At 34.9% G+C, this 26,434-nt stretch overlaps 1 protein-coding gene across 6 annotated transcripts in view; it reads right to left on the bottom strand.

Moving 5' to 3' along the window:
- LOC150098765 (lysine-specific histone demethylase 1B-like) overlaps positions 1-26,434 on the bottom strand; it is a 508,665-nt gene that overhangs the window by 144,037 nt on the left and 338,194 nt on the right. For all 6 annotated transcript variants that reach the window (XM_090404995.1, XM_090404997.1, XM_090404999.1 and 3 more), the window contains one exon: positions 17,621-17,679. In XM_090404995.1, coding sequence (XP_090261121.1) covers positions 17,621-17,679 — 59 coding nt within the window. The remainder of the gene's footprint in view (positions 1-17,620; positions 17,680-26,434) is intronic.

The following is a 26,434-nucleotide window of genomic DNA, read 5'->3' on the forward strand; positions in this document are numbered from 1 at the left end:
CAACTTTGTTTGCTTACACTTAGATAAACGATGAAACCAAGATAAAAAGTTTTAAACAATTAGAAAAAATAAAAATTAAACAAAAAATAGTTTCTTAAATTTGTATTTTATTTTTTATGAACTTTATGTTTATTTGAATTTCAATGTGATGAAATGGCTGCTATTCTCCCCCAAATTTTGTAAAAAAAACTTTAGGAAACAAATTTTACATTTGATGTCAAATTCATTTTTTAATATGTTCGCTGCCAACTACGAGTATACTCGTATGTCGATTTACCGACCTCCTATGCCAAACACGAGTTAACCCTTAGTATAATTACCTTAATTTAGACCCTTGGATTCTGAATAAAGTGGAGAGCATGTCTGAGGGCTTGATAGAAGGGAAATAATTTCAACTAAAATATAGTATATTATGTATGTGCCTCAGAAGCCAATTACAAATATACTCGTATGTCGATTACCAACCTCCTATGCCAAGCGCGAGCTAATCCGTAGTATAACACGTAATTTGTAAATCAATTTAAAACTGATAAAAATCAATAAAAATAATAAAATGAAATCAATAAAATAAAAACCAATTTATTCAAATTACAAATGATACACTTTAAAACAATTTTCCATGCACAATGGTGGTTTTTCCTGGCAAACAGGATAATAACAACAAGTTTCTTGTCATTGTTTGTTTCGTGTACATACTCGGCATGGCTTTGTCGGCGAATATTTTTTTCTCTAGGTGGTAAAATTTCCAAATAATGAAGATCCCAAATCCTGCTGATAATCTGTGATGCTGTAAGTTTATCCATTCCAACAAAAACTGAGATAAATTGATCTCTAAATTTTAATGCAGTCATTGTGTTTCCAGTAATTATATTATAAAATTTATGTGCATTCTGAATGTATATATCAAGAATGTGTATTGCCAATTTCTTTGGCCATCTAATTGTCTTTCGTAAGGGGGAATAGTAAGAAAGCATTTGATCAGAAAGATAGATGCCTGACATACCCAAATTATAGTCCCTAATGATATTTGGTTTTAATTGAATTTTACCATTCCGATTTTTTACTTCAACCATTTAAAATTTGTGCATATTTCAAATGGAAAGAACTTCCCTCTTATCCTTCCATTTGCGATGATGAATTCATTAAATTCATCATCGCTCATATTAGTGTAAACTTCTAATTCTTTATCAGTAAGTTTTCTTTTACTGGTCATGGCGAAACTCAAGGTTTTTAGAGACTAGACACAATAAACACATTCGTCAGCACATGTAATATATGGGTGGGGGTGATACGAGATTACTCGTAGTTGGCGTATGAAACAAAATTCTGTCCGATAAGCCGGCTACAAGATTCCTCGTAGTGACCTTGAAGACGCGAAAGCGCTTGCCGTGCGGGAACAAACTATGCCCGAGGAGCGTGGCAGCGGACTTATTAATTTAACAATTGGAGATTCATTCAGATAAATGAAAGTAGTATTTTTTCTTTGGCATTATACAGGGTGTTCGGGATAAATTTGACAGTTTCGTAAGGAAAAAGAAAATCTTCTTTGTATCTATTAAATTTAATGAATTGACAAAAAAACATTACAGGCAGAGTTAATTACAATACTATCAACAAGATTTACTCAAAATAACCACCATTAGCATCGATCAGAGCTTCAATTCTGCTTCGGAACCTCGAACAAGCTGATGCTACAGTCTCCCTGGGAAGGGCCGCAAAAACTGTTTTAATTTTATCCATTAACTGGGCTTTTGTATTACTGGAAGTGCGATTGGTGTCTTTTTCAACTGCGCCCCATACAAAATAATCCATGGGGTTAAGGTCTGGGGAGTTTGGAGGCCAAACATTTGGACTGGTGAAGTCGTAGAAATTTTCAGACAACCATTTTTGACTTTTCCCAGAGGTGTGGCAAGGGGCCGAATCCTGCTGCCATACATACAGCCTACCATTGGCTACCCTTGTTATCCAGGGCTTGACTACAGTTAGCAACTCCACGAACAAAGCCCGAATTCCAATGCCAGGGTTCTTCAACACCTGTTCCTGCAGATTTCCGAGGAATTCTGCTGTACGAACGCAATCAGATCGTCTGCTAGGGATCTTTCTTCTTGCTACATCCTCGTAGTCACCATTGCAAGTCTCTAGTTCATGCCTGATTGTTTTTACTGTATTCAGGGAGCATTGGGCAGCAGTCGTAATATCCTTATTTTGATGGCAGGCACGAATCATCATGATACAAGTTATTCTCTTCCATGATTCAGGTTGGTTCCAGCTATCCATCCTTTCTGACATCTTGTATATGAATGAAGAAGGGTCCAAACTTTTAAATGAAGAGAAGTGTGTGTTAATACATGTAACTTACGGAAAAATATAATTAATTATAAATATGTCAAATTTATCCCGAACACCCTGTATATGTATCCATAATGGTTATTAAATTGAAAATTTTTAAAATACATACACATACATGGCACACACACTAAAGAAGATGGAGCAACATTATCAAACTGTCACAGTCTGAAATGCATGCAGAATATTAGCATGCCAGTAGCAGACAGGCATGTGAAAGTACATAGAAATGATTATAAAATAGAATATTTGCTCAGTTTGATTGCCAGCTTTCTTAGAAAATAGTTTTGGAAAATAAAATTTGATGACTCATAATAATTCATGGGAGACTCCCAGCCATTTTTGAAGGGATGGTAACCTTACTTCTATCGCATGCTCTTTAAGATAATTATCCCTGAATAATTCTCTAAATTTACTTTCCCTTAATGATGCATGCTTTTTTCTTCCTCCAGTGTTTCTCAAACTTCAGATATCAGCGTATCCCTTCTTAAATTTTCATTATTACCAAGTACTCCCTTAACAAAATAATAATAAATAAATAAAGTATATTTCATTGTAAATGTCTATTTTATTTGAATTTATATGTTCATGTAAACAAAAAATATGATTTTTTTTTAATAGAACGAAATTTAGAATAGGTTGCTCTTCATTTCCCGTCCATGAAAATCTACATTTCAAGTAATTTATATCATACTTACAAAGATTTTTCATCTTCTTCCTAGTTGCTTCTCTAGAGATGTCAAACGACACACCCTTAGCAATTTCATTTGATTATAGATACAATATCAATGTTTTCTTATTGCTTACAGCTACTTGTATTTGCTATATTGTTCTCTTTTGTGCGTTTTATAAATCCAGTATTTAACCAATGATTCATACTTAAGAATTTGAAAGCTAAAAAAATTACCGTATTTCCTCGAATATAACTCGCACTTTTTCCCCAAAATTAAAGCTAAAATATCATAGTGCAAGATATATGAGGGGATTTTTGGAAATTAAAGTTTTCAGAAAAAAACTGAAAATGGTGTGACTTACCAAGAAGCTCCTATTTGCTATTGCTATTTTTGGCATCCAGAATAGTTTCCTTGTGTAGATCATCAAAGTCATCTACCCAAATAGCTTCATCTTCTTTCCCATTATTTCAAGCAAAAATTACCAGTAATTTACATAAGAGATACGTAATGAACAATCCTTCACAAATGACTAATGCGAAGTAAAAGCAGAGTGCGAAACAGACAGCAATAGTAGGCCAGTAGAGATAGAGCAGCTATGAAGAAGTGCATATGATTGGTGCGGTATTAACAAAAGATCGCACCAACCAAAGACAAAGGCAAGCCAACAGTTGAGTTGAAATACTAACTCTCTTCAACTGAATTCCATAATATCTGAAACACATTCACTATATATTTCCTAGTTTTAACACGTTCATGACAGGGTTGTGTCAATATGATTTTGCTTGATTCTATACAGCAGTTTCTGTTGGAGGGGAGATGTGATTCATTAGTTAGTGCCGTTTTTATCCCAGTTGTCTCTAATTGCACTATTTGTTGAGAAATATATTACACAGACTGCAAATGTCTCTGTACCTTATTCAGTGATACAATAAAACTACTTGTTTTTCTTGCATCTTGAGTATAGTGACGCTGTTGGGGAGGGTGTGTTATCACAGAGAGTGAGTTACTACTGCCAGGACATGAATGTCGTGGAGATAGTAACTCGCAATTTGAGTAGGAGAATTCATACATAATATATAATTTATTGAGAAAAATATACGTTTAAAATCATTCTTTTTTTCTTAATAATGATTCCATGTGTTAATGATGCATAGCTGAAAATTGCCAATCATATCCCCTGAAGACCTTTCACATACCCCACGTACCACACTTTGAGAAACACTGCTCTAGTCTATATTCCTATTAGACATATGCAGTTTACAACCTCTTCAAATGATCCCACTATAGCAGCAGCAGCATGCAATTATGAATTTTGTCCTATTAGCCTCTATCTCACACAAACCAGGCTGAAATATCCATTTCCTGTATTACTCATACTGCCACCACCATTCCTGGAAAATTCTACATTGGTTGGATTTAATTTCCCTACAATCATTGGAGTGCTCCCCTCCTCTGTTCTCATTTTGTCTATCTTCCCTGAATAAATTGAACCCATCACATTCTATATCTGTAACAATTTCTTCAAGTCAACCAGGTCTCCTAATGTTTATAATTTTCAGTTTCATTACTAATGCCAAAACTCCTTGCCTTTTTTTCTTGACGTTTCTCACATTAGTGTATAAATGAACAGTTGATCACAGAGCTGATGAGTGTTCACAACTCATAAAACATGATACTTCAAACAGGAAGCTAGCATCGAATCTCAAACCAAATCCACTAACATATTTCAATAATTCCGAATTTTCTTTCTTGACAAAACTAGTCCTACACTTATTGTGGCCATCTCCAACATACTTTTTGTCCTTGATTCTCTATGTCACTACACTCAGTTGCATGGATTGGTACTTGCAGGATGGATTATCCTTGAGTTTAGAATTTAGTGAAAGCGTGAATGTGAGTAGTCAGGGAAACTAGATGTGTCTGGGTGGCTACAAGAAAGCATGAATATGTGCATTTAAAGTAAGAGGTTGCCCTTACTTTAAATGCATAAATGCTGTTAAAAGGTAAGTCCTGCCACAGTAATTTAATCACATTTTATAAAGTGACAGCAGAATTGGAAATGGCTACAGCATGATTCTGCTGGACTTTGCAAAGGCATTTGACAGAATACTGCATGGAAAGTTATTACATAAGTTGAAGCAAATGGAAATGAAGATGAGGTTGGTGGCATGGATGGGAGTGTGCGCGTGTGTGGCTGATAGACATCAGAGGGTGGTGTATCGTGAAGTGGAATCAAGATGAATGAGGGTGACTAGTGGAGTGCCCCAGGACTGTGTACCAAGATCACTACTCTTTAATTTGTATATTAATGATATAGCAGATGATTTGAAGGGTGGGGGGGGGCATTCAGTTATTTGCTGATGATGCAAAACTAAGGAGGGTAATAGTTGATAAAGGTGATGTAGATATCTTACAAGATGATTCAAATAAATTGGCAGTGTGAGTAAGGGACAATGGCTGTCAATTCAATGTTATAAAATGTAAGGTAATGCACTTCAGGATGAAAAGATTACACACCATGTATTATACTGATGGTACTGGTTTACAGGAAATCGCTGAGGCTAGGGATATGGGATTTGATGGGGGATAGAGATTTGAAATTTAGAGGGCATATTGTAAGAGTTGGCAAAATAGCCCAGAGGATTACTTGGATGCTGGAGCACACATTGACAAGTAAAGATAAGGAGGTTGTTAATATCTCTCTTTATAAGGCTATGATTTGGCCACATGTACTACTAAGCACAGATTTCGTCACCTGCATTTCTTGGAGATCAGGAGGGTGGTGGAGAGGATTCAGAGATGAGTGACCAAGTTGGTGACAGGTCTGTGGAATGCTCCCTATGAGGATAAATTGAGGGTGTGTGTGTGTGGGATGCAGAGTTTAGCTGACAGAGTAGAGGGGATATGATAGAAAGTTACTAAAGGGATATTATAAGACTGACACAAAAGAAATTATTCAATGCATGGAAAGTAGGGGGGATCACACTTGGAAGTTGTCTAAGAGTGTGGTGAATGAGTGGAATGGATTGCCAGAAGTGGTTGTGAGCACCCCAACAGTGAATAGGTTTAAGGAGATGTAATATAGGAAATGTGTTAATGGACAGAGTGGGTCTCTTGCAATGGGTCTTTTAGTTCCATGGAGTGCCCATATAAATAATAATAATATTTTCTTTATATTTATTCCATGCATGAGAAACGCAAGAACCTAAACCATGCCAAGTACTGTGTACAAGGAGCAGATAAGTATTGAGAAAGAAGAACTAAATCTATGGACATTTTTCTTAAAGAGCTGGAGGTTGAAATCACTGGGAAACACATTATGAGGAAAGCGGTTCCAAAGGTAGATGGAATAGAAGAGGAAGAGGAGAAGCAGATTTCACGTGTTTGCAGTTGTACCAAAAAGTGATGCTGGGAAGCTGCTACTCTTTAACAGGCCCAACAGTAAGTGAAGGAATGATGTTTGCCAATTCACTGGAGCAGGGACCATGGAGGTACCTAAAAAAGACACACAGAACTGAAACATTTCATCTGTGAGACAGAGGTTGAAGTGACCCTGTAAGGGTTATCTATGAGCTGAATTGCTCTCTTCTGGACAACATCAAGAATTTTTAGGGAGGTTTTAGGTACACCCACCAAATGTGTGAAGAGTGTTCTAAAGATGGATGGATTTATACAGGATTAGTAGCTGGGTGGGTGTAAAATACCTTCTTGAGCAGAAAAGAATCTATATTTTTATAGAGGCTGAGGAAGCTATTGATGTGATGTGTTTCTGCCAGTAGAGGCTGGAGGTAAATGTCAATCCAAAGTGAGAGATCTGATCCTATGTATTGATGTGTGTGTGTATTACTAAGGGCAAGGGAGGTGAGCAGAGATTGCTCTTGCAAGAGAAAAGGTAGGACTGCATTTTGGCAGTATCGTAGATGACTAGATTATCCTTGCCCCACAGAAGGATGGTATGGAGATCAGCATCTAAGGCAGTGGTTGCAGATGATGGTAATGCTAGGGGTTGAGAATTACATAGTTTGTCAAAGCTTGTGTCAACTTCCAGATTTATAAGTTAAAATTGGTGTGAAGGCTATCGTGAATATACACAATCTTGCCATAAATACTATTACAACTTCTGCACACCCCTGCACTGCCCACAGCATTGTGTGAGCCCAGTTCTGATAGTGGTGCTGTCCACAGTCAACATTTGAATTGATGCCTCAGGATACAAACATTTTGCAGAAAATGCTGTCATCACATATACCAACTGATGACCTTGGGGTGAGAGCCTATTGTTGTTCTTCTGGGGTGGTGCTGGGCAGAGCCAACATTTGCATGTTTTCAGTAGACACAGAGTTGTCTAGCTGTACTGGTTAACATGCAGTGGGGAGATTATGAGAACTGTGTAGCTATGATAACACTTCACAAGGTTGGAACGTAGCCACCTTGTTATTTTCAACATAGTGAAAATCCTCAAGATCAGTAGAATATTTGTGTACCAGACTATTAACTGTTATAACGATGCAGAAGACATATCTGACTGCCAAAGAACAGGTCGACCACACTATATTAGGATGCAACAGCTTGTGAAGGTATGCCTCTCCATAACACTGTGAGAACAGAGAAAGTGTGATGTCACAAGAGATGAATATTTCGCAGAGAACAATGTCATGTATACTAACTAATGACATTGGGACGAGAGCCTATCATTGTTCTTCTGGACACTTCCTAACACCACAACTTATACAACAGAGGGTGATAAAATCAAAGGAACTTCTCTGGTGGTATGTGAACAATGAACACAGAGATATCCTCTTCACAGATTAGAAGATTTTCACAACTGAAGAGTCATTTAACCACCAACACAATTGGGTCATCACCCTGCACCAGTGATGGTTTTGTGTGTGTGGGGGGGGGTAGGGTGGTGGTGGTGGGGTGATGTATCAGGGAGTATACATTGCATTTCTGCAAGAAAGGGGTCAAAACCTCTGCCAAAGTATATCAAGACACCGTGCTGGAACCTGTAGTATGGCCCTTGAACTACACCTTGTTTCATGGTAGGCAGTGGACCTTCCAACAGGACTCAGCCCTTGCACACAAGGTGAGGACCACACAACCGTGGTTGGAGGCAAATGTACCAGAACACATATCACCATTTGATTGGCCTTCTGGAAGTCCCAATCTGATTCTATTGGAATTCAAATTGTAGATGGAGCTTGCGGGAATAGCCTGCAATTAATGACACCCCAGCATCGCCAACATTTCCGATGGATGTTATTCGTGCCAATATTGATATGTGGCCTCACAGACTGCGGGCATGGTGGAAGACAAAAAGAGGGACATTTCGTAACATTGAGTGCTGCTATATGTATGTTATACATTTGGTTTGTATGTGCTGAAAGCTGTAAATAATTTACTGATAGATTAAAGGTTTATGCTGTTCAAGTTGTAACAGTATTTATGGCTAGGTAGCTAGTTTGGCATTCTGTGGAATTTTTCTCTTATTCCATATAAATTTAATCAGTTGACTTCCTACCATATCGATTTTGCTAATTCAGTTGTCTATTACCATATTTAATTTGTTATCTTCACTAAAAATTATGCCTAAATAGCTGAAATGTTTTACTTGCTCCACAGGTTTTTCATTCAGGATGCAATTGATATTTTTGATGTTTCTGACTATTTTCACTGTCTTTCTTTTTATTGCTGATTTTCATATGAAATTTATAATAGCACTTATTCTACAGTTTATAGAAAATAAAATATCATGTATTATTTGCAACTTAATCTGTTATGTACTCATTTCCATGCTTGAAATGATATATTTTTAAAAATTCTTCCAATGAGTATATAATTTGATGATGATCTGAGTATATGCATACACTGCTTGAAGTTCATTCTGAATAAACATATGGTATAAAATCTTAAGAAATACTACAGACTTATACTGGAATTTATTTAGAAGTATAACATCATCTGTATAAATTAAATAGCTAAGATGTACATCTCAAATTTTTATGTTTGATTTAAAACCAGACATCAATCTGGAGATATACTCTCAAACTCATCATCTATATAGATCATATAAATGATGAATACCAGTGGAGATAATTGATATACCTATCTCACACCTGTTTTAATATTAAAATCTTCCCTTATCTCCTTCAATTCTAACTGCTGACTTACAACTCAAATATAGACTATATTTTACTTAATACCATTGTAGTGTTTTGAACAGCTTTCTTCTTGGCATCTTGTCATATGCTTTTTCCAGATCTACAAAACTTAAATACAGATCTCTGTTGTATTTCCATGATTTGTCCTAGAATGAAAAATTTATTACAAACGGTATTCATACTTTCTAATTTCTGCAAAGGCCACCAGGTGCATCTTCTGCTCAACTATGCTTCTACCTCTTTTTCATCGCAATGGCACCATTGAAAGCTCAAAATTTCGTCTTATTCTTTACCTCCACCTTCTGCATAAATGTGCAGAAGGTGGAGATCACTACATGCCATATGAGAAATAGTGCTCTATCTGCTACCTGTGTCTTTTCTCAGGAAGACACTGAATGAATTAAATAACTAGATTACTTAAGATGCTTACTGTTAACAGTTTTTACATGTATGCCGTCATTTCCATTACAATTTAACACAAGTTTAGAACCTCCACATGGCTATCTCTCAAAGCAAAATTAAAATGAGACAAGTAATTATGTTAAATGACATATGATCATAATTTGTTTATATAAGTTTAAAAAAAAAAAAAACATTTTGATGACACAGTCATATTAGAAGAACAGCAATATTTTAGTCTTGAATAGTTCGTATCAAGAGTAATACCAACACAGACTTTTTTAAATATTAATAACATACATACACAGGGTAGAAAATTATAAGTAATCATACATTTCAGCAAAATAACAGATTTTGGAAAATACACTCTATATTAGTTCTCTTTAAACTCTTCCAAATTATGAGGTTTAGTCAAATGGAAACAGGATGAAGTTAAATAAAATCCAAAATTATCAACTTAGCTGGACATATTTCTCAAACTGATATAGAAATGGTGGATATTAAAGATACATTATTTCAAAGCCAAATAAATATAGAAACTTTGACCGGAGAACTTATGAGAATATGATCCTTGTCACCAGAGTTAACTTGAACTACTTAAAACACACAAGCATTGCCCAGGAATCTGTATTCGCCTTTTATTAGGGCATTTGTTTCACTGACCTAACAGCTATTTCAAACTAGTTGGTTCTCTTCAGACCAAGCAGAAACCATAAGAGAGCAAAACCACTCATTCAGTACTAAAGCAATCCTATGTCAGAGAGTTGTATTTTTCATAAGTGAACTCTCGGTCGGTGTATAATAATAATTATCGAAGAAAGAGCCATACAGCTTTATTTATTTATGGCTTCATAATACTAAAGCAACCCTATGTCTAATAAAAGGTGAATATATGGATGCCTGGGCAGCATTCATGTCTTTTAAGTAGTGCAAAATAAGGTAAATGGGATACTGAGGATTGTATTCTCATAGGCTTTCTGATCAAAATTTTCAAAGTTTCATACACACACACACACACACATATATATATATATATATATATATATATATATATACACATATATATATACACACACACACATATATATATTCATTTTTAATATTAACTGACGTAAAACCCGAGAATTATAACAAAATGAGATTTATTTGAAAACGCAACATGTTTCGTCGAGATTGACTTCATCAGGCGTTAAAAACATAGAAAGATATTAAAAGACACTGAAAATAACATTGAGACACTCAAAAGCTATACAATTATAAAGTTATAATATTCGACTGTGAATTACAGTTATTATGAACTTGAGCTATAGTCCGTGTTAAAATTCTATTGTTGTACACCTGTGCGTGTGTGGAACCATGCGATCTCCAGTATCTGATGGTAGAGCTGAAAGAGTCAGGCAAATTATAGCTGAGATTATTGTTCATATGAAGTGGGTCCCAGGTGATTTCTTTTGACTCCACAATGCGGCGTTCCACCTCATCATGGCAAATGTGTAGGTTTGAAGTTATTGTCCAATTTACTTCATGTTGGCGGCTTTCGTTGTTCGTGTTTATTGAAAACAGGACATGGCCCAACAGAGCAGTTGCTCTGGTTCTCTTATAAGCGATGTCTCTCTGGTGCTCCTCGAGACGTAGTAGGATAGATTTCTCCGTTTGCCCATAGTAAGGCTTTCCGCACTCACATGTGACCTTGTATACACCTGGGAATTGTAGAAGGTTGTGAGACTGTTTATAGTTGTTGAAACGTGATCTTATTCCGTTCCACCTCATCATGTTCCACCTCATCATGGCAAATGTGTAGGTTTGAAGTTATTGTCCAATTTACTTCATGTTGGCGGCTTTCGTTGTTCGTGTTTATTGAAAACAGGACATGGCCCAACAGAGCAGTTGCTCTGGTTCTCTTATAAGCGATGTCTCTCTGGTGCTCCTCGAGACGTAGTAGGATAGATTTCTCCGTTTGCCCATAGTAAGGCTTTCCGCACTCACATGTGACCTTGTATACACCTGGGAATTGTAGAAGGTTGTGAGACTGTTTATAGTTGTTGAAACGTGATCTTATTTTTGGCAGAGTCGAGAAGCACGTTTGTATGTTAAACTTCTTTAGGATTCTACTCAGCTTTTTGGATAGTGTGCTGATATATGGCAAGACGATATGACCTTTGGAGTCGTCCTGTGTCTCTACGTTGCTACGTTGACGGTGAGATAATTGGTTGTTAATACTTTTTAAAGAGTAGCCATTGTTTTTAAAGGTCCATTTAAGATGTTGTAGTTCTTTTTTTAGTTCTACACACACACACACACACATATATATATATATATATATATATATATATATATATATATATATATATATATATATATATTCGGCTTTGAAATCATGTTGGAGCCGTAATATCCACTATTTCTGTATAATTTAGATTGCCAAAATGAAGATGTATGGCTCTTTCGCTGATAATTATTATTATGCATTAACCAAGAGTTCACTTATGAAAAATACAACTCAATGGCATCAGACTACTTAGTACTGAATGAGTTTTTTTTTGCTCTCTTAAGGTTTTCGCCTAGTCTCGGAGGAGAAACAAGCATGGATTTCTATGCAGGGTGATTGGCATTGAGGTGTGCACATCCATATAGATAAGCACTTTCTTTCTGTTTGCATTTACTAACATATTATTTAACTTTAATACTAATCTAAACTTGCTGTTGACGATGGTGTAGTTTTAACTGTTTGTAGGGGATTATTGCTTATCATTTTCTACCATTTGTTGCTAGCAGTTTCATAACTGTAGGACTGCTGGTGATCTTTTATCACAGGATTTCTAATGTCTGGGAAAAAAATGCTACTGTAAAGGTATCTCTGCAATGCAGAGTTTATAGTTTTTAAAATGCACTTGTTCATTCCAAGGGAGTGAACTATTGGTTTCAAAACAGAGAGAGAATGTGAACCTAGGCAGGTGACTAAAGTCCTTATGGACAAAGCAGACAACATCAATAGGATTTATGACTATATCCCTTTAAGGGAAGTAGATTCCAAGTCGTAACTAGTGATACTAATACTAGAAATGAACTATTAGAGAGTTTTCCATTTTAAGAACCAATTAATTAAGCTCTTCCTTATTGGAAATTCAATGCGTACCATAAAGATTTCCAATGGAGTTTTCAGATGATGTCATTGTTAAAGCACTCTCTACATATGGTACAATTAAAGAGATGCAAAGAGGAAGATTCAAGGATTTAAAGTGGAAATCAGGAGAGATAACTATCCTCATGGATCTGAAAAACCAGTTCCTCATCTACTTAACATGGGAGAGATCAGAGTTATGCTGAACTACCCCAGCGTGAAGAGGCAGTGCTTGCATTGTGGATCAACTAACCATATTGGCATAAATTATGAAAAGGCGAAATGTTTTAATTGTGACAGTGCACCATGCCCTGCAAAAAATGTCAAAGCACATTACATAAAGTAAACTGTCATAAACTGTCAGCACAGAACTGCAGCTGAAAGGCTTGGTGGTACCATCCTACCATTGGTAGAAGCATCTATGTCGGTTAAGGACTTTCCACCTCTAAACGATCAGTTAACAGTACTAGGGAAAATCCCCTCAAAACAGGAGAAAACAGAGGCAGCAGAAGAAAATTCAACAGCATCTACTCCAGAGGCAAGCAATAGCCAACTGCTCACACCGAGAAGAATGTTGGCTTCCTGGATACAACTAAACTTCCAGGTTTTCCTTATCTGAGAGAAAGACACTGAGCTGACAGAGACCCAAAAAAGATGGCAAGCAGAAGTTAACAAACTTGGCCAGCCAAAGCTTAAATTTAGTATGCAAGATGATCAGAAGGCCCTAACAAGATTTGAATGGGGTGAATTGGTGTGTGATAATATCCCAATGCTAACTGTCCCCTCCTTATAGAACAATTTATTATGCTAGAGCATAGGTTTCCAAACTTTTTTGGGCCACCGCCCACTTTGCAAGACATAAATTTTGTAACCCCCCCCCCCCCTATTATACACACATATATACATACTCTATTTTCTCATTGACATAGAAAATTGATCTATTTCTATCTGACATGGTAAATTTTCAAATGATTAAATAATTGAAATAGAAAATTGATAAAAAACTTGATCGTGTAAGACAAGCATACGATGAATTAAAATGCAATATTAAATTTTAAATGATTATCTAATCGCAAAATCACAAAAATAATTAATTTTTAAATATATATTATAAATTTCTTCTATAAAGAGCCACTGACCCCTAGACCGCCCCCAAATGCTTCTGATTCCACTATAGCCTCCCCTAGAAGGCTTCAGCACCCGCTGGGCGGGGGCAGTACTGCCTACTTTGGGAACCTATGTGCTAGAGGCAATACAACCCCTTGTGAACATTGGAACCACTTTTACAGAACAATTATAAGTGTGACCTTTTTCATCGCATCACTTAACACAAGAGGTTTTTCTTAAAAAAAAAGCAAGCAAGATGCTCTTTTTTTACAAGAAACTCACTTTTTAAATCAAAACTTTTCAAGCCACCACCTACTGTTATTATCATACTGAGGCTTTGAGGAGCTGTGAAGTCAGAACATTAATATGATCTGGAAGAAAGAACCAATTACTAGTTCTTTCTTCAACACATTAATGGAAGAATTTTAGCTGTTGATTGAAGTTTAGATGGACACAAAATTAGATTTCTGAACATATATGCTTTCAAAAGGAAGAGCAATCTGATGATCCTGTTCAACATTCAAGGGAACTACTGCTAAGGAGCAAACCAAATCACAGTAGCTGGTGACTAACTGGAACTATGTGGAGGACAAAAACACAAGCAAAATAAACTGCACACACAACACAAGTAGTGGTGGTGGAGTGGCTGTGTGTTACAGACTTTTTGTAAAAACTTTGATTTAATAGACCATTGAAGGGTCCAAATCCAGGGTTTCTAGGGCTGAACATGGTTCCATAACCAGAGTAGTACCTGGATTAGCCATTTCTATGTATTCACCCACCTAGAATACATCAGGTAACTGACATAAGACATCTGGGCATCCCCAACCAATAGCAAACTTCAGATCACAAAATGGTGCTCTTAAAGCTTAACTTAGTTAAAAACATAGACACATGTTCCAGACATTGGTGGCTCAACCCCAACTATCTTATGCTGTTTCAAGACAAAATTGAAAAAATATGTCAGGAATGGGCACAGACTGAATGGGACTGGACAGCATGGTCCCAATTCAAGACTGTCACACAAAGTAAATTCAAGTCTTGGAAAGGAGAATGGTGAATGCACCAATGTCAGAAGGATTCATCGGCTATACAAAAAGCTAAGATGGTATAACAAAAACAAGAAATCAGGCATACCATACCATAGAATGATACAAAGTATACTGACACAGATCTAGAGAAGAAGAAAACTTTGATGAAAGGATGCGATTCAAGAAGTTTGCTGCAAGAAAATCAAGCTACTGAAAAATAAATACAGTAATGCTACACTTAGGAAATTCTGCAGGCTTTTACTAACTACTACAAAAAAGCTTTCTTGGACACATACCAAGTTTGATGCATGATGTTCAGGTGATCTACAACAGCCCTATAACACCAGGTGAAGTCAAACTAGCAGCTAAGCAGAGCAAGCCAGGAAAAGTTCCAGGGCTACATGGCCTGGGAATAGAATTTTATAGAGCAATGTGGAATACTTTCTTACTCATACTAATAGGGCTCAAGTATTTTTACCAGCATACACAGATCTATAGCATCCCAGGATGGGAGATGGGACTCACCTCTTCCTGCTAAGAGATATTAAACAGCTTTCCAACAATAAACAGTGCCCCTTGGCAGGACTCGGTACAGACTTAGAAAAAGCATTTGACCAAGTCTAATTTCTCTTTCACATTTTATATCTTGCAGGGTTTGGTGAAAGTTTATGCTGAGTCATCAGAGGAATTTATGCTGAAGCCAAAACCAGTTTGATAGTAAATGATTACATATCAGATGCTATTTCATTTTGCAAAGGAGTACATCATGGTTGTCCTTTGAGTCCACTACTTGTCTCTCTAGTATTAGAACTGTTTCTGAGATCAATCCCCTAAGAGTGCAAAACCACTGTTTATGTGGATGATTTAATTTGTACTTCCAGAAATAATAGTTCTATCAGCACGTTCTTTAACATACTCCATCAGTTTGGAGAAAGTAACAGACCTGAGGCCAACCCTAATAAAATGAAGTTATTAATCATTGGACAGTGGATAACCACCAACTTACCACTAGGTTTAATTCCAAGGACAGATCCTGTAAATATTCTAGGAGTGACTTTCCTGGAACCTCCAACACTGACAGTAGAAGACTTGACCAGCAAGAGCACAACCACTTTATGTGAATGGGACATCAGTCTTTACTCCTTTTCAGCAAGAGCCACTATCTTCAAAACTATGGTCATCCCTGCACTACATGTCATTTATCTTACAGATATCAGGGAAAATACAGAAGCTGATCTGTACAAACACTCTTACTTCAGTTCTTTTAGAACTATCAAACCAAGAGGTGGTGCTTCAACATCTTCTACCTCACTCACAACATCCCACTTCAATATAAGTAATCACAAAGAAAGCTGTGCAAATGGCCTCCTTTGTGGTTACCTGTGGTCTAATTATGCCAGCCTGGTTGACCAAGTGGTTAATGTATCCGCTCTCCCACCAAAAGGCTGCAGGTTCAAATCCCGTCATGGGCATGGATGTCTGTGAAAATACTAATGGTGGGTGGTAGATGGCATTGGTGTAGTCGAAGTGTAGTTAGTGGACTGAGTAGTGGAGACAGAGTTGTAGAGTAGGTGCCCTTCCTCGATGAGCCTTTGGACTCCCTGAAGGTGTCATCAGTATTTGGAGATAATTATTATAATAATTATCTCCAAATACTATTGAATTATATGTCATCTCATTAGACAAACATCAGCCAAAGGAATAAATCTATTATTTCTAGAATCCAAACAGTTGTATTCAAAAATCTTCCAATTTCATAACAACTTAGTACCAAACTTGAATATGGACATAGAATTTTTTTTCAAGTAGACTCCACAAACTTCGTTGTTACCATTCCAGGCAAGACCTGTCCTGGAGGGTAGCACATGGGAACCTTTCAGTGAAGTAGATAAAATACTGTAAATTGCAGACCTAAAAGCCTAACTTGTTTCATATGTGGAGAACTTGAAATGATTAGTTACTTCTTTTATTATTGTCCTCTAATAAGAGGTATTTGGTTTCATATTATTATGGCCCTGCATGTTCCCATGTTGAGAGTAGAGGAAGTTGTATTTCTGCAGTTTCCTCCACCAATTACTAGCAAAATTAAGATCATCTTTCTAATTATAGAATTCAAGTACCATTTATGGAGAATCCAGAAACAGGATGCACAAAACCCAGCAAGCGAGTTACACTCTACGATAATAGGAGCTTTCTACAGCTCTATCTCAAAATTTCTGCCAGAAAGCTAGTCCAAAATTAAGTTGTTTTCTTTAACTAACATCAGGGAAGAGAGCATATCCAGGCAATTGCTATCATCTTGTGATCCTTTACACCCACCCTATATATCATTGTCTGAAATAGTGTGAAGTTTATGGTCGTTTTTTTTTTTGAGTTTATGGGAGGAAAAACCCCAGTTTCCAGGAGAAAACAACTCTATTTGCCTCTGCCAGAGATCGACTAACTTGGAAACCAAGTGCAGAAAAAATTCCTCTAGTTGATGACTAGAATCCAATGTACAATGCCCTTTTTTTCAAGGTGGCATAGCACTATGGATTTAAATGTCAGTGAACACAATGAAATGTGTATTTTGGCACAAAGATTTGCTATTTCATTTGAGTATGAATAAAGCATCAAGATTCTTGAATTAGTCTGTTTTTATTGAACTCAATCTCATATTTTTAACATCATATATTTTCAAAAATACAACGAGAAAACATTTAGTATTATATCAGAAAATAATCTTATAGTACTATCTGCTCAGACTCTGATTTCTTCTTACCAAAGGAACATACTACTTACCTGAGAAAAGTTTAACTCAGTTTCCTTAATGAAAGCTCCTTGCATTTCTGTTAGTTTATCTAAAATAATCATAATATACATATATTGAGATGCAATGAAATCATATGCCTTTAGCATAATTAGAATGAAGTCAAAAATGCTTTGCTGATATTCCATCATTATCTAAGTTAAAAGTTTCCATGATCTATTACAGAGGATACAGATATTATCATGTGATCCATTATATAAGAACAAACCAAAATATTTTTTTAAAAAATTATTTTCTAATGTTTCAGTTGTCAAGTTTAGCTACTTTCATCGGAAAGCAACACAGCAAACTAAAGATATCAAGTATAAAAGAACGTGTAGAAATATACAACTCAAAAAGTAAAACAGTAATGGATACAAAAGTTTGTGTTCAGGAAAACAGCATTTTAAAAGCTATTACATCTGGATCATCATTGTCTACTATATTTCATGCAATCACACTGTTAAGTAAAAATGTATTGTGATATATCTTGTTTATTACCACAATGACAAAGCCATAATTTTTTTTAAAAAATATCAAATGTCTGAGTAGACAACCATATACAGGTCACCCTCGTATATTAGTACTCTTTATACTGAGTCAGTAGCATTTTATTCTTCCAGGAGTCATAACTTAAAGTAAAAGTGTTATTTCTATTTTAGAAATAACACTATTATTACCTCTCCCCCAAATTTACATATTCATCATGATAACGAAGTACAGGTAACCCTCGTATAACGCGGATGTTAGGGTTCACAAAAATGCTGTGTTATATAAATTGCATTATGCGAGACTCAGATCACATAGTAAAAGTAGGTTAGCTTCCGAAATCGTTTTTTTTAAAGATTATATAAACAATGACATATCCAATGAAGAGATGTGGACAGACAAATATTTTAAAAAAGACAACTGGCAAACAATTAACGAAAATGAAAAGGAAATAACTGAAGAAGAATTAGAAATCAGCCTGAAAGAAACAAGAAACGGAAAATCACCTGGAGAAGATAAGCTAGGTTCAGAACTATATAAATACGCAGGAACAAGATTCAAAAAAAGACTCTTACTATTTTTAAATAAAATTTACTCAACTGGTATCCCCCCCCCCCAACAGAATGGAAAAAAGCAATTGTGATTCCTATCTTTAAGAAAGGTAATAGAGATGACCCTAAAAACTATAGAGGTATCAGTATACTAAATTCCTGTTACAAAATATATAGCAGAATCTTAAATAACAAACTAATGAAATATTCCGAAAACTTTATTCTAGAGGTACAGAATGGATTTAGAAAAGGACGATCATAGACCCAGCCTTTTGCCTAAAATTAATAGTAGAGAAAAGAAGAGAATATAATTTGGAAACACATATTACATTTATTGACTTTGAAAAAGCATTTGACAAAGTTAAGAGAAACATATTATTTAACATATTAAAAGAAAGACAAATACCAAATAATATTCTAAAAGCTATCACAAGTATATATGAAAATAATCAAATACAAATAAGATTAAATCACGAGCTATCATATACGAGAGAGATAAACCAAGGGCTCCGACAGGGATGTCCCCTCTCAGCAACTCTTTTTAATATCTACTTAAATGAAATAATAATAAAATGGAGTAAAAATTTACATCAAGGAATTAAACTTTCACCTACAGTTAACTTAAACACTCTCCTCTTTGCAGACGACCAAATAATAATTACAAATTCTGAAGATAACTTACAGAAAGCTATTTTAAATCTAAATGAGATATCCAAAGATTATGGTATGATAATATCAACAGAAAAATCAAAAACTATGGCCTTTAAAGGACAAGATCCAGCAAGAACTAAAATAGTAATAGATAACAAGATCTTACAACAGGTGAATTCATTTAACTACCTAGGATGTATGATCACATATGAAAATGAAAAAGATATAAACGTAAAAATTGCAAAATATTTAAAAATAACGGGTGTAATTAACTCTATATTTAAACCAAACCTAGTTCAAAAACAAACCAGGCTAAAAGTATACAATACATTAGCCTTACCGGTCTTAATGTATGGAAGCGAAATCTGGACAATAAAACAAAAAGACAAACAAAGATTAACAACAGCAGAAATGAAGTTTATGAGAAAAACTGCAAAGTATACCCTATTTGATCACAAAAGAAACGAAGATATTATGAAAGAATTAAACCAAGAACCAGTAATAGAAAAAATTAAAAAATATAAACATAAATGGATGGAACACGTTCAAAGAATGAAAACAGAAAGATTACCATAACAAGCCTTAAAGTACAAGCCATTAGGGAAAAGAAAACCAGGACGTCCTCTTAAACGATTCAACGATGACTTCTAAGGCCGGAACAGGCCATGCTAGGCCTAAATCCTTGATACGTATGATGACGATGATGATATATCCAACAAAAAATATTTTTATTTAATTCAGGTAATTCATGTAAGTTAAGAAAACAAATAAACTATGAAACAATACATAGTATAAAATTATAAAAAATTATAAATTGTACGTAAACTTCATTGCACTTGATACATAAATATTTTAGGCAAAATAAAATAAAGTGTATATTTTAATCGTCATTACTCTATTCAAAACTAACATTTCATAGATGTTCTTTATTTACAAGTGGCATCGTCATCACTTGAAATCTCTTGGACATCATTTGTATAATTCTCATTGCATACTTCGGTTGGTTTAGTTATCAAGAAGTCGGTAAAAAGATCTTGCTTACTACTATGCTGCAATTTTTTATTAAGTTCATACTACGGAGCTAAACAAATATCCAATTGTCTCATGAATATTCCAGAGTGCTCCATTGGAAGATCATTATCCATAAAATAACTTTCTTGCCAAGTCCAATCCTTCTGCTAATTTCTTTAAACTGAATTCTTTAATGGATTCATCATCACAATCAGAATCTTTGGTAGAACTTTCCATGCCATTTGGTTTGACGTCATTAATTGTACCAGTTCCTCCTCATTTAAATCTATTTCTCCATCAAATAATTCACTAATTTCGTTTTCAACCATATCGCAAAGTGCTCTAAATGGCCATTACTATAAAAATATTTTTTTTTACATAAAACAAGCATTACCTATTGTATGTAACTCACCAAAAAATAAACTGCTCAGCTTGAGATTAACACACTTATGATTTTTTAATGCGCTTTCCTGGCAGAAACGAAGACAATTTTCAAGAATAAATACTTTATATGGAAAACAATTGACATACATGCATGCTAAGGGGTATTTCCTCTAATATAAATTCACTACTTATAACTACATGCACGACACGGGCAGACGCAAATTTAACGAAGATAAAATTTGATTTCTATGTCACACGTTGAAAAATATATGGAAAGATAAAGGGTTACTACAGTTTGTAGACCTTCTTATATCGAAACCGAGTTGTATAAGTACTGCATGCAACAAGGGTTACTACAATTTCTAGACTGCGTTATATCGAAACCGCGTTGTACAAGTACAGAGTTATACGAGGGTTACCCGTACTATTATTCGTGAGAAAACCAGCAAACAATCTAGCAAATGTATGCTTTCCATTGTTATTCATGTTCAAATATTTTCATTACATATATTAACTGTTATTACCCGTTTTTTAGTTTATTCACAGAATTCCCCTGATGGTATGAAAGATTTTCATGAAACAATTCAGTAATCAATATAATTAGTTTACTATCTCATCTGATCTTTAATTATCGAATAATACCGGCAGAAACATTCCTAGCATGTCCTCTTCTCTACACAGAAGCATATGAAGCGATATTAAGAAAAATAGCACATAAAACAAAATTTGAAAGAATAAAAGATGAAAAGATAATAAAAATGAAAAAAAAAATGAATATATCAGAATAGAATGAACATATTAACAGAATGGACTCAAAGAGAATAGTTAAATATATAAGAAACTGGAAACACAACAGACAGACAAAAAAAGGACAAATTGTCCACTGAAATATTTTAAGTGCAACAAGCCTAAACTTAAAGCAAAAAGAATATGTTATATTCAGACAACAGCAATAATCAGAGAAGGGAAAGGAAGAAGCAGCTACAGCATTCCATGCTAAACTCAAAAATGGCAGACAGTTGCAAACAGAGTGATGTGAGCAAGTTTCAAAATATAGAAATGAACAAAATACTTATTTGTGCCTATGGTCCCATAGAAAATTCTAGTAGAGAAGTAGAAAGATTTTTTCAGTCACAGCTGACATGAAGAAAAGAAAAGCTGGTTCTTGTTGGATAGAGATCTAAATAGCAAGAGAGGACATGAATACAAAACATACAGAAATGCTGAAGAAGAAATGAGCAAAGATGAATATAATGGTAAGTACCAGCTGGAATTTTGTTCAGGACATGCATTAATCATTACTAATGCAATGTTCCAACATAAAAAAAAAAGTGCATAAATTCACATGAAGAGATGATACAAAAAAATAAAATAACAATAAAAATAATAATAAGAGGAAGAAATCTTATGGAATATGTTGTTAATGGTGTTAAATGACATCTTCACACTGGTTTAGGATGAAGGTTATAAAGGGGATATGAACTAGGTAGTGCCAACATTTAGTTTTGAGCAGTATAAAAATAAATATCATATTGAAAGTTTTTTTAAAGATCTATCCTACACACAAGAAGCCTCAAAACATATAACACAATAGTGCCATCTGTAGGCAAGTAACCAGAGAGTGAGAAGAAAGGAATCTGTTAACATGTATCTTGAAGAGTTGGAGATGGTCTGCACTGGAGAAAATGGTACTGGCTGTTCCAAAGAATGGAGATATACACAAAATGAAGGAAGAGTATGAGAAGCTGGTTCAGTGAGTCTGGAGCTGAGAAATTGTTTAAAAAAAGTTTTAAAAAGAATCAAAACAAAGGCAGCTTTTACATGTGAACTGCAGAATCAAAAATTCATATATTATTCGAGAAAATATGAGAGTTTAAAAATGAGAACCAATTCTTGGAGAGTGGATGGCAAAAGATGATGAAAACATTGAGTAATTCAACTAGGGAGGTATGGTAAAGTTGTCTGCAGAAAGAGAAAAATAAGAACTTCACAGTGGACTTAAGAAGTTAAAAGAGACAGTCTTGGAAAGGAGAAATCATAATAAAAGTTCCTAGGTAATATTCAGTATCTTAAAAATCTGTTCCTAACTTTTTATCAAGAAATTCAAAAAATTCCCAAAGATATAGCCTATTATTCAAAGCAGTGTGCAGATCAGAATTGGAGCACTCACCGCTCTCGCTTGTTAGTAAATGAATAAATGCGTAAGAACCTGCAACGGCACATACTGGCGCTTTGAATGCGAGAGAGGCCGATAACCAACCTAATATATTTAGGTGATGAAAAGTAGGCGATGACAACTGCCTAAAACAAATGAATGCTATATGCGTCATTGCAGACAAAGAACAATCGAAATCAGTCAATTGTTAATCGATCGTGAAAGTAAGATGAGCGCTTATAACGTTTCAATAAAGTCTCTGGTTCTTTTTCGTCTTGTTAATTGCATGTTAGTCAGCAGTGAAGAAAATACATCATGTCTACTACTCGAAATTGTGTCAATAGTGTAGATTCCTTCTGCTACATTTGTGGCAGCTTTACTGTTCCCAGTCAAAGGACAAATATCACTGATTTCGTTAAGAAAGTGTACTTTGCATACTTTGACGTAAAAATTGCAGATCAGGACAAGTCATGGGCTCCAAATAAAGTGTGTAAGTCATGTGTAGAAAATTTATGACAGTGGAGCAAGGGAAAATGCCAAAAATTAGCTTTTGCCATTCCAATGATTTGGTGTGAACCGAAAAATCATGTAGATGATTGCTATTTTTGTTTAGTTCAGACTTCTGGTTATAATAAGAAGAATAAGAAAAAATTGAGTATCCAAGTCTCGACTCAGCAATTCGGCCAGTTGCTCATTCCAATGAAATAGCCGTGTCAATTTATAAAGGACTTCCTTTACTTGAGAACGAGCATGATCGGGATATGCCAGATGTTCTTGAGGAGCAAGACCCAGATGTTGATTTAGACAATGAAAATTTAATTTCTAGTTCTGGACTGCAACGTTTTACTCGAGCGGAATTGAATGACTTAGTAAGAGATTTGGGCCTATCAAAGGAATCATCGGAATTGTTAGCTTCAAGATTAAATGAAAAAAACTTACTGGAGCAAGATACGAAGATAACTTTTTATCGTAGCAGGGAAAGTAATCTTGTACAATATTTTAAACACGAGTGTGGGTTTGTTTACTGTAACAATGTGTCAGGTTTACTAACTGAAATGAGTGTTGTACAATATCATCCAAATGAGTGCCGTTTATTTATCGACAGTTCAAGCAGAAGTCTCAAGTGTGTCTTACTACACAATGGGAATGTATATGGCTCAATTCCTATTGGCTATTCAGTCCACTTAAAGGAAACATATGAGGACATTAAAAAGGTTCTGAAGTTATTAAAATATACAGACCATAACTGGATCATCTGTGTGGATCTTAAAATGGTGAACTTTTTACTTGGCTTTCAAAGAGGATATACAAAGTTTCTGTGTTTTCTATGCTTCTGGGATAGTTGAGCTAGAAACCAACACTGGAGTCAGAAACATTGGCCTCTTAGAATACCCTTAAATGTTGGAGAACAGAATGTTATAAATCAACCTTTAATCGACAGAGAAAAAAATCATTTTTCCACCTCTACACATCAAACTAGGTCTTATGAAGCAGTATGTTAAAGCTTTAGATTTACAAGGTGACTGTTTCCAATACATATGTGAAAAATTTGCACGACTTAGTTATGAAAAAATTAAAGCCGGTGTATTTGATGGACCGCAAATTAGAACTTTAATGAGAGACCCAAATTTCATCAACTCTATGAACGAAATTGAGAAAGAGGCCTGGACTTCATTTACGATGGTTGCGAATAATTTTCTTGGAAACAAAAAAGGTTGCAATTACAAAGATCTAGTGGAAACAATGCTTGAAAATTTCCAGCACCTAGGTTGCAACATAAGCATAAAGCTTCATTTCCTATACTCAGGAAATCTTCTAATTCTCAGGAAATTTTGATAGATTTCCTGAGAATTTAGGTGCTGTAAGCGATGAACAAGGCGAAAGATTTTATCAAGACTTAAAAACTATGGAAGATCGGTACCAAGGAAGATGGGATTCTCACATGATGGCCGACTACTGTTGGAGTATTCAAAGGGATTGCCAAAACAGAACACACAGCAGAAATTGCTACAAACAAAAATTTATTCCCTGAAACTCATGTGTAAGTAAAATTGTTATTTTTTTATAAATATTCTTGTAATTTTTAATGCATATTGTTAAGTAGTTATGTATCTAATTATCAGCCTCTCTCGCATTCAAAGTGCCAGTATGTACCGTTGCAGGTTCTTACGCATTTATTCGTTTACTAACAAGCGAGAGCGGTGAGTGCTCCGATTCTGATTTGCGCACCGCTTTGAATAATAGACTATATCTTCGGGAATTTTTCGAATTTCTTGATAAAAAGTTAGGAACAGATTTTTAAAAGTACATACTTTCAGAAAATAATATTATAAAATCGATTTTTTTGATCCTCTAAATAGTACTGCCTCCTTAAAACTATCAAAAACTTACAAATTAGCAAAAAGAAAATGCCATAGAGGAAAAACCTAATGTGATAGAGAAAAATGGGTTTGATATTTGAAATCAGTGCACCCAAATTAGTAAAAAACAAGTCTCATATAAAAGTCAGCAAAAATTGTGTTGGACTGTGTAATGGGTATTTTGAAACTGTTGAAGAATATCAAAAGAGCATATTGCTATTATTGTTTTGAGGTCTATTCGACAGAAAACATCTTTGATATGACCAGTAAACTAGAACAATTTATAGAACAGAACATTATTTTTAAAGTAGCACAGGAAAAAAAAAATATTTTTTTTTCAGAACTACAAATTAGATTTTTCTCTCTATTATACAGGATGATCATAAAGTCATGCAACTTTAATTATTCTGTAAAAATTAACACAACAAGCATCACAATAATCTGTCATACCACAGAAATGATTATGTTTTGCTATAGCAATACATAAGAACTGAATATTTCAATACTCTTTCCAAATATCCTCTAATTAAGTGTGTCATCATACAAACAGGGGTTTAATTAAGCATATTGTATGCTCAGTATTATCTCTTTAAAATAGCAATGCCATACACCAATATATCTTAGTCTAGTAGAACAGCTACATATTAATACTGTACTCAGCAGATGCAAAGCATTTGTCATTCAATGTACCATCATGTGCTTTGATCATGTGTCTGCAACTAGGATGATCTGCATGAATAAATCAACAAGAAATATCTGAGAAACAGTGACTGTTAATATAGAGGCAGATGACAGAAATAGATACAACTGATATGCCTTGAAGGATATAGATGGCATTATGTTGAAATGGATTTGATCCATCAAAGTTATGTATTCATAGATCAACAAAATAACACTGGCAAATAATCATTACAATATACAATTACTACTTGATAAGTAATGTTGTTTATGTGAATTCCACCAACAAAAATCATTAGCCTATATATGTGATAGATGTTATCTGGAAACCCTGCTCGAGAGACCACACATGCTGATTTATTAACATTAGATGATTAACAATTAAGAAAGCAGAACTAACAATGTATCATAAACATTAATGAGATCACTAACAATCAATAATGGAAAGTAATGATGAACAGTAATCAGAATGAAAGAGTAGCTTGTGGTGCAGATATCCTTTTGGATTAAAAAAGAAAAACTAAATAG

The sequence above is a fragment of the Typopeltis vanoorti genome, chromosome 15 (genome assembly GCF_054136105.1).
Source record: "Typopeltis vanoorti isolate ZY-2024b chromosome 15, IOZ_Tvanoo_1.0, whole genome shotgun sequence".
Lineage (NCBI taxonomy): Eukaryota > Metazoa > Arthropoda > Arachnida > Uropygi > Thelyphonidae > Typopeltis > Typopeltis vanoorti.